Raw genomic sequence first — 18,014 nt, 5'->3', positions numbered from 1 at the left:
TGTCTTCGTGGAGTTTTTTTTCTTTAGATTCTCTGTTTTTCCTATCCATATGTTTGTATCACGCATTGAGTCATGTTTTTTTTTAGTTATTGTTGTTGCTCTCGTTCTTTTCCTCCTTTAGGGGATGTTTTCACCATTTGATTTTTTCCGCATGCCTATTTTATATCGTAAAACTGTTTTTTCATCTTATATATGTACTAGCAAAAGGGCCCGTGCGTTGCAACGAAGAAAAAAATACCACACGTTTTTAATCTTTTTATAATCATTTTGATTTATTAAAATAATAAGCTAACTAACTAATGTAGTCAGTCCTATCCTATTTTGTTGAGAAATCAACTCGTCCATTGTTAATTCCATCATGATGAGAAATTAAGCGGGACAAGCAAAGCAAAACAAAGAGGCTACGTGAATTGATCAATGGATTGTTATCTTATTTCACTCATGGGGTAGAGAATGTGGGATCAGATGACAAACTGAATGTGGTGTTCCATTCTCTCTCTCTCCAACAATGCAATCTTACATTCAATACATTCATTCATCAGCAAACAAATTCTCACAAAACAAAATTTCTTGTCGGTGCTTGGCACACGGTTGGAGGCAAGGGAAGGGGATCTCACCAGATGATGAGTTCCTGCCGGAGGAGGGGATACGATGAGGGAAGCAAGGGTTAGGCGCCTCTATCTGGCCATAAGGAGTCGTCGTTGCCGCGCCATAACCTCGGAGTTCCCCGTGTGAGCCATGGAGGCACGCCTCCACCTGCAAGTACTTCGCTCCGCTGCACCTTATCCGCGCGCCGCCGCCGTTTTGCATCGAGCAGACGCATCATCCCAAGTCGTTGTAGCTGTCGCGTTGATTTGATCCAGAAGATGTGCTCGAGCGCCGAAACGGGGGCAGCAAGCGGGCAGAGGTACGACCGCGGAGGCGGGTGGGTTGATATCGACAACAGTGGTGGTTGAGGTCGGCCGCGGCGGCGAGTGGTGTGGCAGCGGTCTGGGCACATGCCAGGATGGACCAGGGTCGACGCGATGCGCTCGAGCGCCGCAATGGGGGCAGTGAGCGGGGAGAGGTACAGCCACGGAGACGGGTGGGTTGAGATCAACAGCGGTGGCGGTTGAGGTCGGCCGCAGCGGCGAGTGGTGTGGCGGCGGCCCAGGGTCGACGGGAGGAGACGATGCGTACGGGTATAATTTTTACAGTGAATCGGTTTTTCTTTTTGCGTTGCAGATAAATTATGAAGCACGGGTTGAATAACAAAAATTACAGGGGCTTTTTTATAAAAATGTCGTGGTAGGTTTTCCGACGGAAGCAATAGCCGCTTTATTATTAGGTATAGATTTGCTCGTATCTTTTCATGTCATCGTCAAATTTACCTTTTTTTTATTTACTTCCCCCGTTTTTATATATAAGTTTTTTCAGGGATTTTAATATTTTCTTGTCTTTGTTGAGTTTATTTCTATAGATTCTCTGTTTTTCCTATATATATGTTTGTATCACGCATTGAGTCATGTTTTTTTAGTTACTGCTGTTGCTCTCGTCCTTTTCCTCCTTTAGGGGATGTTTCCACCATTTGGCTTTTCCTATCTATTTTTTTATATCTTATCATGCCATTTTTAAGCTTCTCTTTTTCAATATTTGCATGCCATCATTAAGTTATGTTCCATCTATCATGTCATCATTAAGTATTTTTTTTCTGCAAAAGTAGATCTTCCTTTACCAAGTTAATTTTGTCATCTACGGTTTTCTTGTTTTGTCCTCTTTGAGAGCATACGTCATCGTCGGCGAGTCATGAGATAGATCTGGTTGTTCTTTTTTCCCTCCCGTTGCAACACATGGTCGTGTTTACTTGTATATATCAATGTCAACAACTATGCGATACTTGTCAAGAGATATAATATGCACCCGTGGAAATAACCTTCTTTAGTGCCATGTGTCTGGATGTAAGTGGTGTTGGCTTCCACTAGTTCCACATATGCCAACCACCTTTATTGCGTGATATAAACATTCATATGATACAAGTTGGGTCATGGGGATTAAGAAGCCATAAATGGCGACCCTGATCAAGCAAGCGACATGTTTGGCAAGACTATGAGCTTCAAATTTTGAAGCTCAAGCTTCGTACCCAACTGAACAACTATCAACTAGCTAGACCAAAGAATGAACTACTTAATGATGAGCAAGTAAGAGCCCGTGGAACCACCTTTGATATTCTCCACTTTTTGCTTGCAATCACATGCAATAACCACCTTACTCACCATCAAATCCTCGGCGAGTGCCAATGCCTCAATGCACGCAAGAGCCTCCAATGATGTCGGCTCCTTCACACCAGGGGCAGACAATTCCCGATGATCCAAGATAAATTTCGACAATGCCTCTGCATATTGCTGCTGCTACACCTCCATCGCCACTAGTGGCTAGCTATACCACCATCAACGTAAAATTTAACATGATCGGCCGGGGGTGGCTTCCAACATTTACAAATAGAAAAAATGTGGGTAGCCCGGGGCACGAACACAGATTTTAGGGCATTGATGTTGTCAAGTTAAAAAATAAAAAGCGTTGAACAAACATGTATGTTGACATAGGGATCTGAAAAATTCCTTCTTGATTTGACTTCCTTCTCGTCGTCCAAATCGCCCACAAGGTTACCAATAATGTTATAAATTTGCAAGTGACAATGATTCCAACATCTTGAAAAGCCAATGTTTCGCACTCGACTCTCTAATCTCGACAATATGCTCCACTAGACCTTCATCCATTAAATCCCATACACACCTTGATGGTGTACACTCAACTAAGGAGAGTCTCCAAGAATCAACGACGCCACAAAAATGACAGTGCTCATTTGGGCTCATCTCTCGTTGGTGACGCACATCTTCCGTAGGGAGAGAATGCCTTGCAAGGCCCCACAAGAAGGTTGTGATTTCCATCCGAACCTTAACACTCCACATGGTAGTCCAACATTTCTCCTCGGCACCCGCATTAGATGATGAAGCTCTACCGTCAAGGATATATCCTCTCCTTTTCCTTTTGAGACCAACATACAATATGCTGAGCAAACCATGAAGCATCCCTTTCTTTCGTATTGCCATGACCAAAAATCGTCTTGCTAACTGGTACATAATGGTAACTTCTTATTACTGCTACGTCCACTCGTCCAACAATGTTAAATAGTTAAAGATCACGGAAACCAAGACCACCATAACTCTTCATTGCCTTCCAAGATGCCCAATAAGGTTTGCGTTATCTATATTTGCTGCGCCAAAAGAACTGTCTATTAAGCTCATTTATGTGTTCACATAAACCCCTTGAAAGTTTCAAGCAAGACATTGAATATACTAGGATCGTTTGGGCCACTGTTTTTATTAGGATTTCCGTGCATGTCACATATAATATTTTTTTATCCACCCTTTCACCTTCCCCCAAATGATGTCCTTGAAGTATTTAAAGGACCCCATTTCCGAAGCAGCAATGCTACACATACATAAGTTTACATAGGTTTTACAAAATGGTGTTTTTTGATTGGGGATTAAGGGAAACGAGGGCCCCACCCTCCTTGAAAATCAGGGGGGAGTGGTTAGTTTGAAAGAAATAATCTTAGTCAGCGTGTAACCTTATGTAACTCTTTGTATGTTTAGCATTTTTGTTTCCGAAGATCCTATATCAGAAGGCAATCCCGGGTACTGTTTGGACATTCAGCAGTTTTTACTTCCTCTCTCAAATTTTCTGGGCATGCCCTGCTGTAAAAAATCATTTTTTCCAGCAAATGCTGTAAAAAAATATCAAATGGCCGCCAGTGGACATCTGAAAAAATAACCAGCCCAAGTGGACAGCCCAGAAAAGCCCATGAACGGCAGCGGCCGAGAACAAACAATTCCCGAACCCGCATCGCGTTCGCCTCCTCCCTCCCTCCACCCGCACCGCGTTCGCCGCCGTCGCCGCCGCCGCCGCCATCTCCACCGGCACCCCCCCCTTCCAGTCCTCCCTCCGTTTCATGGTGCCGCCGTCGAGAAGCGCCGGAGACCGAGCCGAGCCTTGCGGGGGCGCCTCCTCTACTATCTCTCCAGTCCCGCCGAAGCTCTCTTCAGCTCCCCCTCCTCTTCTCCCCCCAGGTAAGGACCGCCCCCCGCCCCCCGCCCCTCTGGATTCGTCTAGAACAGTAGCTTTTCGCTTGTGCTACAATAGCAGCTTTATGCAGGGCATCCATGGATCGTTCGTGAGGTAGGTCCTTTTTTGATCCTTCAGGTGGAGAGGTAGGTCGACATGGGTTGTACCAGGAGTAGAAATGCCATGAAGGGCATGTGGCACGGATTCATGGAGAGTAGCTAGCTAGCTAGCTAGCCAGTACTTTATCAATCCACGCTGCTGTGAGTGATTTTAAAGGCATAGTTTCGCGGTTTGAATGATTTCGTGGCTTGAATACGGAAAAAATGAGCTCTTAAATTTCAGTCAATGGCACTAATATGCCATTGCCCAGGATATTTACACACTGGAACACCCATACACACCCACAAGTATGTTGTCCTTCAAAAGTTAGCGAAAATCTCAAAAAATGCTTGGAAATGGTTGCCTGTAACTACCTTATTTCAAGGAAATCATCCAGTAGATCCAAAATGTATGTCAGGAACAGGACAGGAAATTAAACCTACATGTTGCAGACAGTTTACATTTGATACTAAGCAATTAGCATCAGCACCTAGTTACCAAAGCACCTGGTAGGTGAGCTCCAGATAACTATTTTCTTTGGCAAATTCCAGATCACTTGCACTTTCTGTTAACGCTGCAGATTGAGATGGTTTCCTTGTGTACTTGCCAGTGCATATATAGTGTTATACTACTATACTAGTAGCTAGTTTTGCACTAAAGACTAAACCCTTGTTAGTTACTTGAGAACAAAGGCCAGATGTATGTAGCCTTGTGGTTTGTTCCCATATTCCAGTTAACTCTAAAGGAGTAAAGGGGATCGATTGATGGCCAGAATCATCTCCTTTGGGTTCAGCTTTGCTTACATCTTGATATAGACACCACTATCTTTCATATGCATGCATGCTGCTCATGTTGCTTTGCTTTGGTTCCTTCTTGAATGATTTCGCTAGCTGTTTCGCTAGGACCACAAAATAGGCAATGTAGTTAGTCCCCTGAGCAATCACACGCATCGGCATCCATGGCGGCATCCTGGCCCTCTTCCCCTACTGCCGTTGTTAGCGTCCAGAGCCTGACCCACCAATCGCTGTCTCCGAACATCACCAACTTCTGCAGTACCCTCCCCCCTTCCCAAAAAAATAATAATCTTGGGGTCCTTTGTATTTAACTTGAGATGAGTGTACAAGATGGAGGTGGGCCTCGCAGCGTGAGTTTGTTGTTTATTGGGCTTAGGATTTTGACCTGATTGAATGATACGGACCATCTGTTATGTTTTCTGCAATATAGGTTTTGTTCTATGCAAATAGCAGGTTATTATTCATATTGTTGTTAGTTATTGCCTTGCATTGGATGGTTATGTAGTAAACATGCTTCTATGAGCAAACATTACTGTTTAGATCCGGACATGGCAAGATGGCAATTGATGTATCATATCCTTGCCCACTCATGAATCTGATAAATAGTTTGACATTTTTAGAATGGATTATGTATTTCACTACAGTAAATCTATAATTTTATGATGGTTCATTTTCACCGAAATTTGGCTGCACCTTGACAGCAGACTATGTGCTAAACTGCTAATTTATAATAGAGTTTATAGAACAGAGCAATACACAGTTCCAAAAATGTGCACTATGCTGTTACTGACATAAATCTCCTGATACAGTATGGAGGGAATTTGTGTGGGGAGCAATCGCAGGCGCATTTGGAGAAGGCATGATGCATCCAGTTGACACCGTGAAAACAAGGCTTCAGAGTCAAGCTATAATGTCAGGTGCTAAGGTGTGGAATCGTTTTCCTAAAAATTTCCACGCACTTTATATGGCCGTGAGCTGTAGAGTTTCTTGTTTTATTGAATGATTTTGACACATTGATGCCATGTCTTTCTTCACTTGTTCTGAACAGGCTCAGAAGAATATTTTTCAGATGGTCAGGACAGTTTGGGCTTCTGATGGATTAAGAGGTTAGCAGCTGCTCTGATTTTTAGTGAAAAAAGAGAGTGAAAATCCTGGAACACTGTAGTATTAGCTTTGTGAAACCCAGAAAAAATCTCCCTGTGGCCGAGTACTGAGATTTGTTTGACCTTATTCAGAGCTCCAGTAGTCATCTTGTAAACTTCAGTACTCTTGCCATATTTCAGGTTTTTACAGAGGAGTTAGTCCAGGCATTACTGGTTCACTTGCTACAGGTGCAACATATTTTGGTGTTATTGAATCAACAAAGACATGGCTGGAGAACAATAATCCTAATCTCAGTGGTCATTGGTCTCACTTTATTGCTGGAGGAATTGGTGAGAAATTATTTACTTTATGTGTACTGTATTTTACCCCCCAGAAAATCTGCATGATGTTGCTTAAAATTTGTGAATGGTTTTATCAGCATGTTACTAGGATTTAGAGGCAGAAACTGATTTTCACACGCAGTCTACATTGAGTTCTCAATAAGTTATTCTTTGTCAATTTTAGTGTCACGCAGTGCATGAGGTCTTCTGCATATTCAAGCTTCTCTGTTCTTCTGCTTTGTCACTCATGTAATGCTGTACTGATACACTTTTCCTTTTCATTGGAATAATGTGCTGCTTCATTGACACCACATAAACTTTTGAATGCCCACTCCAGGAGATACACTTGGATCTTTTATCTATGTGCCTTGTGAAGTTATGAAGCAACGGATGCAAGTCCAAGGCTCCAGCAAATCTTGGGCACTAAATGCTACAAAAGGGAATTTTTCTCAATCTCCTGGCACTCAGATGTATGGTTACTATAATGGAATGTTCCATGCTGGCTCTTCTATCTGGAGAGATCATGGTGTGAAGGGACTCTATGCAGGGTACTGGCACTGACTGCTTGTTGCTAGAATAACAGCTTCTGTTTTCTAGAGAGAAAAAAAGAGTTTTATTGGTCTGGCATAAGAAAACATACACTCGAATACTGTGATACAAGTATGAGTATCAATTTTAAAAGGTTATCACAATTTTTTTGAATTTTTTATGCGCACATTTTTTAAGATGAATGTATGGTTGTTCGTGGAACAAACTTGACCAACTTTTGTGCAAAGAAAACTGATACTATTCCGCACATGATGATAGTCTAGTTGTCACACATTTTAGTTTTGCTTCAGTCACAAAACCATTTATTTCTCGCAGATATGGGTCTACGCTTGCCAGGGATGTCCCGTTTGCTGGCCTAATGGTAAGCGAGAATTCAGCTTATGCTTTTCTCATTCTTCTTATAACTTTGGAGACCTGTTCGCCTCTTGAAAGAAATGTCTGTTTTTATGTTTGGGCCAGCTCCTATCGGTAGTAGGTAGTAAGGCGGCTAGATCTTGGTCATTGCATTCAACTCCAGATGTTGTGGATATTGGTTTTGTCTAACAGTATTATGTCATTGCCAGATCTGTTAATTTTTTCTTTAAAACCACGTGCTTGTGTGCTGCAGACAATTTAAGATATTTCCCTTCCAATCCTTTTTATGTGCATGATCTTTGGCACCTCCAGGTAACTTTCTACGAAGCAATGAAAGAACTGACTGTATATGGGAAGAGGAAGTATTTGCCAGACAGCGATTTGCAAGTCAGCAACTCTTTTGAAGGGCTTGTTCTAGGAGGATTATCAGGCGGTAGGTCTGGTCTATTATATATATTTAATAAATCATATGTTGGCTATCATGTTTCTTGAGAATCCCGAAGTGTTTAGCCTGTTGATTTACCACTCTTTTCCAATGTGTTTTGCAGGTTTTAGTGCATACTTGACAACCCCCTTGGATGTGATCAAGACAAGACTACAAGTACAAGGATCAACTACTAGGTAGTACATGGCAAAATCTGACCCTTGTGATTGACGCATGCATCAGTTTTTCGGCTAGCCAGTTTGATATTTATTCGACGCACATTGACGCATCCCTCCCCATTTTTCTTTCCGTTGACCTCTAGAACCATTCACTCTCTACATCACCCTGACAAACATCATTTCCTGTTCCGTTTGGTAGCATGTGATTTGTATCCTCGGCTGCTAAATTTCTTTGTGTTTTGTAATACAATCAATCAGGTATGATGGATGGCTGGATGCTATTAAAAAGACATGGGATTCCGAGGGAGTGAATGGCTTGTTCAAGGGAAGTGTCCCTCGGATAATATGGTACATACCCGCATCTGCATTCACGTTCATGGCGGTGGAATTCCTGAGAGAGCATTTCAACAAGAAGACCGATGCAGATGCGGAAACGGCCTTGAACTAACAGACCCACTGAGGCTGAGGCGCAAGAGAGAATTGACCCAGAGGATTTTTTTTTGGTTTGTCCGGTGGCGGAGTTCCTTCTTGCCGATGTTGAAGTGGATATGCATTTTCAGCAATGCAGAAACATATGTAGGTAGCAGAAAGAGAGAAGAGCTGGCTGTCCTTCGTTAAGTCGGAGATTTTGTGAGTTAGGAGCCAGCAGCAGCATTCTCAGTTTCTCACATAGTTTGTGTATGGATGATGATCGTTTCCTTGAATGCTCGAGGGGTTGTGTCGTATGGGATCAACCATCTGTATGATGTCGAGCAATGCATGGTGATATGATGAGCTGACATGTCACAAGGTGGAGGATGGTTTGTAGTCTGAACAAGCTCGACCGGAGTTAGACATATAAGCCGTGTGTCCTGCACAGTCCTGCTAGAGTTTTGCATGATTAACCGGGCAACATTCTTCTTCTCAATTAATAAAAATGAAAAACTTTTGCCTTGATTGAAGAAAGAACAAAATCCTTTTTTTCTAAAACACAATATATGATCCTTTGCTGCACGTGCTTCTAACAATCTCTAAATGTCCCATTCACTATTTTTTTCTTCTTCTAATTTTTTATATTTGTACAACAAATTGTGTGATTTGTGCTGTAGCTTAACTATTATATACAAAAAAGGCACTTTCTCCGTAAAGGAATATAAGATCATTTAGATCACTATATCTCTTCTGCGCATGTGCTTATGAGATTAACCCTGTTACAAATTATATTCTATTTTCTCTATCAATACAATGATACACACATCTTTTGCGTATTCACGATTTTTTTTAGACCACTACACTACTTTGTACTTCCTCCATTCCTAAATACTCCCTCCGTTCCTAAATATAAATCTTTCTAGAGGTTTCACTAGTGGACTGCATACAGATGTATATAGACATACTTTAAAGTATAGATTCATTTATTTTGCTCCGTATGTAGACCACTAGTGAAATCTCTTCAAAGACTTATATTTCGGAACGGAGGGAGTATAAGTCTTTTCCAGAGTGTAGATTCACTCATGTATGTAGACATATGTTATATTCAGAAACGGAGGGAGTATTCTTTTGCGTATTGCTCGTATGTAGTCCTCTAGTAAATTTTTTAAAAATACTTATATTTAGAAACGAAGGGAGTATTCTTTTCCATAATTTCCATGCAAGAAAGTTAAGTTCTACTCCCTCCGTTCCTAAATGTAAGTCTTTTCAAATATTTTACTAAAGGGCTACATACGAAACAAAACGAGTGAATCTATACTCTAAAGTATGTCTATATACATTCGTATATAGTCTTCTTAGTGAAACTTTTTAAAAGACTTTAATATTTAGGAACGGAGGAAGTATCTTCCTCGGCTGTCGAACGATCATATATTAGTACAGTGTGGACATAACGTGCAAGTGAGTCTTACTCCGCTATCCCATAGCATGCAAGTTAAACATGCATGCGGGCTTAAGCTAGCTAAACTGGCCGCATCATGCATGTTGGCATGTTGGTATGGCCAATGGCGGCTAAGGACACGAAGGCCGGTAAGTTGGTCATTCCATCTCCTTACAATTCGGACTCGGTTATATGTATCTTCACGGACTACAACTACTTTGTACGCAAATTTCTTACTAGACTATATACGGAACAAAAGGAATGAATTTACAATCTAAATTATGTTTATAAATATGTATATGTATGTAGTTCGCAATGAAATCTCTAAAAAGACTAATATTTAAAAACAGAGGGAGTATCATGTATCGCCTTTGACGCTTTCTTGTGGTCATGCTTTGGTAAGGTGGGTTACCCCGTCCGTGTTCCGTAAGCGTCGTTTCATTATGATTTCCATGCCTTAGGATCTCATAAGCCTAGATTCTTTTAGACCAATGATTTTTTTCTTTTCAAGAACATACAAGTCGTGCATCTTCTGTATTAAGAAAGGGAATCCAAACAGTACAAGATCCTATACAACTATCTATAGAATGTGCAACGCCCTTTGGCGAGCACCCACCTTACATGGGAACATTGCTCATTTTTCACATCATCATCCACCAATCCACGCTCCCTAGTTAGCATCCACAGGTACGATAAGATTGCATCCATTCCTGCGACATTATCAAACATGCGGTTCGCCTTTCCTGCTCGGAGTCTAAAAATATGATTCTTCCGTCGCTGCACACTTGCAAATGCCTGAAAATATCCCGTGTCCGCCTTCCCCTCCCATATCCAGTGAATTCTTGATTTTTGACATGAACTAGTGCGTTGTGGCGAAGTTAAACCCGTCACCTTCCTCTTCAATTGTCAACGAAGCCAGAATTTTGCACCCGAAAGTGCACGAGAGTCTATTGCAACATCGAACAACCTAATGACCTCAGTGGCCATGAGCAACTGTCGCGAATATGACTAAAATGTTGAAATATATTGTGTGTCTCCCTCCATCAGTTTGGACTTTTGGATAAGTTGACTGGAGTATGAATTCATATGATATCCGAGCCAAAAGGTCTTGAGTTTAAGACCTTGCCAACACAATATTAAAAAAATAATAATTCTACAGCCTACATCAATCCCACATCTAAAGACTAAATAAGCCTAAACCTGAGGAAATGTGTTGAGATATATATCATGACTTTTAAATAAGTCAATACAAAAGACTGCTAGCTCCTTGTCAGTTGTCTTGAACGACAATCCATGGGTTACAACCGCTTACAAGGCCATGTGCCCAAGAGAAACGGCTTATTGCTGAAACATGGGTTCTCATTAATTAAGTTCTGAGTGAACAATCCGGCAACCGGTAGTTCCAGGCCTCACTAAGTTCCTCTTAAGTTTCTGATGAACTGCAGAATGTGACCAGGTCGAAAGGTCCAGGACCTCCACACAATGGCACAAGACAACACGTACTACTTACGTAACATGTAGCTGCCCCATGGACTTTGGTGAAGAAATGATTTAATTAATGAAATACCATTGACAATAATACATCATATTGGATAATCGTATCAGATGATGCATGCACCATGCAGTTACGCTAATTGAGGGCGTAGCACTTCTTCCTGATCTCTCCTTGGGTGCCAGTGAGCACGCCGACGTCGCCCATCTTGATCATGGACGCGCTGAAGTCACTGAAGAAGTCGCCGTCGAGCTTGCCGGTGGCGATGCGCTGGACGTAGTCCCTGGTGGTGGCGTCGAAGAGGAGCGCGGCGTCGGAGCGGAAGAGGCCCCTCCGCTTGGCGACGTGGCGGTAGTAGCTGGTGTCGAAGGTCTTGAAGCTGCCGGGGTCCATCTCCGAGAGCATGGTGCGGTCGTCAACGCTCCTGCACTTGAGCCTCAGCTTGTCGGCGTACTCGCTGTCCAGGGACGGGTCGACGGAGCCAGAGGTGGTGTTGTAGAGCCGGTCCGCAAAGGACGGGCAGTGCGCCGTGCCGAGCGTGTGGGCGCCGGAGAGGACGACGAGGTCCTTGAGGCCGAGCCCCTTGGAGGCGAAGATCTTGGCCAGCAGAGGTACGTCGCCGGAGGCCGGGGGCAGCTCGTTGCTCGCCTCCGTGGCGCTGGACACCCTGCCGTCTCTCCTTCCCAACGCCACCGGCCAGAAGGGGCCCTTGGCCAGCACGACGGCGTCGCGGGACATGAGGGCGAGCACGTCGGCGCAGGAGACGATGCCCGGGCACGCGGCCTCGAGCTTGGCCTTGACCCGCTCCACGGAGCCGAACCCTCGCAGGCTCTTGTTTGGTTTGGCGTCCTTCTCCGCCACGTTGCCCTCCGTGGATTCCAGGAGGACAGAGGCGTCACAACCCTGCAATGAACCCATTTGCATGCGCGGCACATGTAAGCGTACACTCCATGGGATGACATGACATGGTCGATGGCAGCAGAAAGAATTGCGACAACAGACTAGGCAAGTTACTACACGTACTCTGACGAAGCAGTCGTGGAAATGGAGCCGGAGGAGCGGGCCGGCCAGGCTGGGCGCGGCGGCGATGATCTTGGCCATCTCCTCGCGGACGATCTTCTCGGCGTCCGGGCATGTCTTGCTGTAGAAGCCGATCTCTAGATTAGCCACCGCCGCCGAGCTAGCTGCGAGAGCCAGCAGGGCCAGAGGCAGCAGCAAAGACCTGATCGCCATCGCCATGGACCTTAGCCAATTACTGGCTCGAATTAAGCTCCAATATTTGGCCACAGAGAAGAATGTTTTGGTACGAGTGGTATCTATGTCGATGGTGGTGCGTATATGCCTCGCAACTCCCTGTATTTATACACGTGCATATGCCGGCCGGCCGGTTACGTAGTCTTTGGGTGCATGCATGTCAACGTACGTGTTACAAGTTACAACCTGTTTTCACCCTGTTTGTTTCATAAGTCTTAGAACTTTTTTTTAGTCCTAATTAAAAAGTCTCTAGTCCCTATCCGTTTGTTTTCATGAACTAAACATGAACTAAAGGTCGTTAAATGACATGCAAAAAGATCATGTTACCCCTAATGATGCAATAGTAGTTATTAAATGACATGTTAAAAGTAGGGGCACTGTTGAAAAAAGTGTCAAAAAGTCGCAAAAAGACCCTCCATAAGGACTTCTTTCTTTACTCCCAAATACCCCTTTTAGTCCCTAAAAGTCTGTCCTGTTTGTTTCACATGAGAATAAAAGAATTTTTTTTAATCCATACATCAAAAAATCCGTGAAAATAAACACCCCCTATATACACATGCATGTGCTAACTACCATCTCGATACAACCGCCTCAGTTATCAACTGATGCAAACTGCGGCTGATCGAACAAGTCAAAGCGAAAAAAGGGAAGCAAATAGATGTCGCCGAAGCCGTTCATCGCAATTGTCCATGATTGGCGTCCATACTAACATGCTATGAATCTATCGTCTGTCTCTGAACTGGTTTCAGCTGATTGAAGGGCAACTATCCACATGATATAATATGTAGGGAATGACCTTCTGTAGTGCCATGTGCTTGAACGATGATTTGGGCTGGCTGTATATCTAATACTATCCTGAAAAATATACTTTGGTTTCTGATTGCATATGCATTATATATAGAAAATTATTTTTAATATTTAAACAAAAAGTCAAAATAGTTTAATTTTTTTAGATTAAACTTGACTTTGTTTTGCATCACTATACAAATTCTCATGAAAAAAACCAAAATTGACTTCAGGGCAAAAAGACAAAATTTATTTGCTATTATAGGCCACTATTCACATTATTTTGATCGAAAGTTTGTCTTTGTTGAAAAGAAATCAAAGGGTAATTTTTTTTTCATAAGTACAACGAAATTTCAAGTTTATTTCAAAAATATTTTTAGAAATTTTCAACTATTTATTGAATTGCTATTTTTTTTATATAAGATGTAGATACACCAACAAACCAAACATTCATGTCCATACAATCCCTACAGATTTTCCACGGGTGACTTGTTGCTTCAAGCCGAAAGCTCCTAATTCGTATGCTATGTCATGCCACTACAATTATGGGAAAATCTAAGGAGAACCGTCCCACCACACCTTTCTCATGCGTCTGCTTGCACAATTCCATGTGCATGCAAGAATCTTTCACCTCATGCTTACATCATTGCATTAAATGCATTTTTGTATTTTAAAAAAGATTTATCTCACAGATTAATAATTTGATTGGAGATTTGACTTCACCGTTAGGTTCGTCTCGACGAGATCTTCAAAATAAGATCACATGTTAATATGTTTCGTTGATTTCTTTTCGTCGTTCCTAGTTGCCACATTTATGTTATCATAGTTGTTATCTTACATATGTCCAGTTGTCAAAAAAATTATACGTAGTTACCGAGACAATAATTTTATACTTTTTAAATAATGCAGTGTTATGTGGAGCTAAAAAATGAGTATTAAAACACTAATAATAAGCAAGTAAATGCATGAACAACTCAAGTACAATGAATCAAGCTTTTTTAGTGGGGATATATCGACATTCATAAATCTGATAACCAAATTGATTTAATGTGAGAACTATGTGACAAATAGTGTGACAAGTAAGTGATAGTAATCTGGCAAATAACAACGAAAAACATAAGTTGTCGAAACATATCGACATGGGATCTAGTTTTGAAGATCTCGTCGCGATAAAGTCAGTGATGAAAACGGATCATTAATTGAGATAACAGTTTGAGAGATAAATCTTTTTGAAAATGCAACATCGTTGCTATTAGTACTCCTTGGATGCATGCCGAGTCTGTCGTGTTTCTCCTTGGATCCGGATGCATGTAGTGCAAGCCCATGCTCTTCATGCAAGATTAGGAGCATTAATTTTTTTATATGATGAAAGTATGGTTTAAAATACGATTTACAGAGGAGGCAGCGGCCGCCGCACCGGAAGACACAGGTGCGGCGCCGCTGTGTAGTGACGTCCTACAATCATTGGGTTCTCTCTAAGGGGTTGTTTGGTTCTTTTTTCGATAAAGAAGTTCTATTACTTAAAATGTTTAAAAATTACATCCAAGTTTCTGCATAACTAAGATGCACACAAGCATAACTAAGTCTAAGTTAAAAGATGTAAAATTTAGATTACAAGTAATCATATGAAGACTGTATAACGCCTAAGACATATGAGGGCCGATTCGAAGGTCATGCTGCCATCCATGTGAGGTAAAAATATCCCTCACCGTGGGCTCTAAGCGGGTACACGGTGGCGTGGATCGATGGTACTGTAGCAAATAGTGGCAAACAATTGCTACACATAGCGAAGCAACAAACTGCTACGCCCCATGCCATAGCCCTGGTAGCACCGGTCCTAGCTGTGCCGTTGCGTGTACACACCTTCGTAAACATATCTCGATTCTCCGCACGTTAAACAAAGTGTATCTGTGCATCTATAGATAACCTAAATTAGAGAAATACTTTTATCGTTAAATAACTTACCATGTCTACATAGCCACGGTCAAATAGCATCAAGCGCTCCCATCCCAAAAAGATTTGTAAACATGTATTCTATCCCATTTAACCAGTGTCCGAATATATTAACAACACTACATGGAGGATACCAGCACTGGCGGAGACAGGGCCAGGCCGCGCGAGGGGGGGGGGGGCTGGGCCCGGGGCATGATGATTTTTTTTATTGACTCTACCTTTTTACACTGTTTCACCCTGTTGAATGCGGTACCTATGAAGCAGGCTCAGGGCTCACTACTAGAGGAAAACCTAGTAGTAGCACTGAAAATATGTGCGTTACAGCTAAACACTAGTAGTAGTGCTGGTATGGGCAGCGCTACTGGTAACTATAGTAGTAGCGCTTGTCCATGTTGGAATTATGCCCTAGAGGCAATGATAAATAAGTTATTATTATAATTTCTGTATCAAGATAATCGTTTATTATCCATGATATAATTGTATTGAATGAAGACTTAGATACATGTGTGGATACATAGACATAACACTGTCCCTAGCAAGCCTCTAGTTGGCTAGCCAGTTGATCAAGGATAGTCAAGGTCTTCTGACTATGTACAAGGTGTTGTTGCTTGATAACTGGATCACATCATTGAGTGAATCATGTGATGGACTAGACCCAAACTAATGAACGTAGCATGTTGATCGTGTCATTTTATTGCTACTATTTTCTGCGTGTCAAGTATTTATTCCTATGACCATGAGATCATATAACTCACTGGCACCGGAGGAATGCCTTGTGTGTATCAAACGTCACAACGTAACTGGGTGACTATAAAGATGCTCTACAGGTATCTCCGAAGGTGTCCGTTGAGTTAGTATGGATCAAGACTGGGATTTGTCACTCCATGTGACGGAGAGGTATCTCGGGGCCCACTCGGTAATACAACATCACACACAAGCCTTGCAAGCAAAGTGACTTAGTGTAAGTCACGGGATCTTGTATTACGGAACGAGTAAAGAGACTTGCCGGTAAACGAGATTGAAATAGGTATGCGGATACTGACGATCGAATCTCGGGCAAGTAACATACCGGAGGACAAAAGGAATGACATACGAGATTATATGAATCCTTGGCACTGAGGTTCAATCGATAAGATCTTCGTAGAATATGTAGGATCCAATATGGGCATCTAGGTCCCGCTATTGGATATTGACCGAGGAGTCCCTCGGGTCATGTCTACATAGTTCTCGAACCTGCAGGGTCTGCACACTTAAGGTTCGGCGATGTTTTATGCGTATTTGAGTTACATGGTTGGTTATCGAATGTTGTTCGGAGTCCCGGATGAGATCACGGACGTCACGAGGGTTTTCGGAATGGTCCGTAGACGAAGATTGATATATAGGATGACCTCATTTGATTACCGGAAAGTTTTCGGGCATTACCGGGTGTACCGGGAGTAACGAATGGGTTCCGGATGTTCACCGGGGGGGGGGGGGGGGGCAGCCCACCCGGGGGAAGACCATGGGCCTTAGGGGTGCCGCACCAGGCCTTAGTGGGCTGGTGGGACAGCCCAAGAGGCCCTATGCGCAGGAGATAAAAGAAATCAAAGAAAAAAAGGGGGAAGTGGGAAGGTGGAGAAGGACCCCACCTTCCAATCCTAGTTGGACTAGGATTGGAGGAGGAGGACTGCTACTGCAACAAAAGACCTTCCAACGGCGCCAGAAATAGGTATGTCGACGGCACCAGGAATCCTTCTGCTACGGCTACGCCTTAAGGGACTTTCTAGGCAAATATGCAAAGGATTTCCCCTGTGGCCTTGGAGCCTTGCGTTGGTGTTCCCTCGAAGCGGAAAGGGTGATGTAGCGCAGTGGTGGTAAGTATTTCCCTCAGTTTGAGAACCAAGGTATTGATCCAGTGAAGGAGTATCACAAGTGCCTGCACAAACACAAAGAACCTGCTCCCAACGCTATGAAGGGGTTGTCAATCCCTTATAAATTGTTCGCCAAGTGAGAACTGAAAGCAACAAAGTAACAAAGCAAAGTAAAAGCGAAAGTGGAAACGATAGATGTGAATAGACCCGGGGGCTGTAGTGTTTACTAGTGGCTTCTCTCATGAAAGCAAGTAGACGGCGGGTGAACAAATTACTGTCGAGCAATTGATAGAACCGCGCAAAGTCGTGACGTCATCTATGGCAATGATTATATTTATAGGCACCACGTCCAAAACAAGTAGACCGATACTTTCTGCATCTACTACTATTACTCCACACGTCGACCGCTATCTAGCATGCATCTAGTGTATTAAGTCCAAAAGAACAGAGTACCGCCTTAAGCAAGATGACATGATGTAGATGGACAATCTCATATCAACGACAGAGCCCACCTTGTTACCCTTGATGGCAACTACTCAATGTGTGCCTTGTTGCCCCTACTGTCACTCGGAAAGGTCACCACATGGTAAGAACCCAAAACCAAGCACTTCTCCCATTGCAAGAATCATAGATCTAGTTGGCCAAACAAAACCCAAGACTCGGAGAGACTTACAAGGATATCAAATCATGCATATAAGAAATCAGCAAAGACTCAAATATATATCATAGATAATCTGATCACAAATCCACAATTCATCGGATCTCGACAAACACACCGCCAAAGAAGATTACATCGGATAGATCTCCATGAAGATCATGGAGAACTTTGTATTGAAGATCCAAGAGAGAGAAGAAGCCATCTAGCTACTACCTACGGACCCGTAGGTCTGAAGTGAACTACTC

General features: G+C 42.8%; 2 protein-coding genes across 3 annotated transcripts; one reads left to right on the top strand and one right to left on the bottom strand.

Annotated features, from left to right (window-relative positions):
• Positions 1-3,900: 3,900 nt before the first annotated feature.
• On the top strand, positions 3,901-8,863 carry LOC123448727 (mitochondrial substrate carrier family protein E). Of its 2 annotated transcripts, none has more exons than XM_045125712.1 (9): positions 3,901-4,109; positions 5,807-5,922; positions 6,046-6,103; positions 6,281-6,430; positions 6,759-6,969; positions 7,286-7,331; positions 7,637-7,757; positions 7,873-7,945; positions 8,186-8,863. In XM_045125712.1, exons 1-9 carry the CDS (start codon positions 3,992-3,994, stop codon positions 8,373-8,375), a joined length of 1,083 nt encoding a protein of 360 aa, XP_044981647.1. In that variant the 5' UTR covers positions 3,901-3,991; the 3' UTR covers positions 8,376-8,863. The 2 variants fall into 2 exon arrangements, with proteins under 2 accessions (XP_044981647.1, XP_044981656.1); XM_045125721.1 differs by lacking the exon at positions 3,901-4,109 and adding an exon at positions 4,982-5,255.
• Positions 8,864-11,088: 2,225 nt separating this feature from the next.
• LOC123417720 (peroxidase 1-like) lies at positions 11,089-12,596 on the bottom strand. Its single transcript, XM_045106920.1, has 2 exons — positions 12,292-12,596; positions 11,089-12,171 (listed from the first exon to the last, which is right to left on the bottom strand). The coding sequence occupies exons 1-2, from the start codon at positions 12,505-12,507 to the stop codon at positions 11,407-11,409; spliced, it is 981 nt and encodes a 326-aa protein (XP_044962855.1). The 5' UTR covers positions 12,508-12,596; the 3' UTR covers positions 11,089-11,406.
• Positions 12,597-18,014: the final 5,418 nt, after the last annotated feature.

This window comes from Hordeum vulgare, chromosome 1H (genome assembly GCF_904849725.1).
Source record: "Hordeum vulgare subsp. vulgare chromosome 1H, MorexV3_pseudomolecules_assembly, whole genome shotgun sequence".
In the NCBI taxonomy this organism is placed as follows: domain Eukaryota; kingdom Viridiplantae; phylum Streptophyta; class Magnoliopsida; order Poales; family Poaceae; genus Hordeum; species Hordeum vulgare.
The sequence above is the reverse complement of the archived record's forward strand: the minus strand, read 5'-3'. Positions and strand labels throughout refer to the sequence as shown.

Bases quoted from the DNA above. Each gene is read 5' to 3' on its own strand.
- LOC123417720 (XM_045106920.1), bottom strand. From the start codon at position 12,507: ATGGCGATGGCGATCAGGTCTTTGCTGCTGCCTCTGGCCCTGCTGGCT. The intron at 12,172-12,291 runs GTACGTGTAGTA...GGTTCATTGCAG, and splicing joins TCCACGACTGCTTCGTCAGA to GGTTGTGACGCCTCTGTCCT.
- LOC123448727 (XM_045125712.1), top strand. From the start codon at position 3,992: ATGGTGCCGCCGTCGAGAAGCGCCGGAGACCGAGCCGAGCCTTGCGGG. The intron at 6,104-6,280 runs GTTAGCAGCTGC...GCCATATTTCAG, and splicing joins GGCTTCTGATGGATTAAGAG to GTTTTTACAGAGGAGTTAGT. The intron at 7,332-7,636 runs GTAAGCGAGAAT...TGGCACCTCCAG, and splicing joins TCCCGTTTGCTGGCCTAATG to GTAACTTTCTACGAAGCAAT.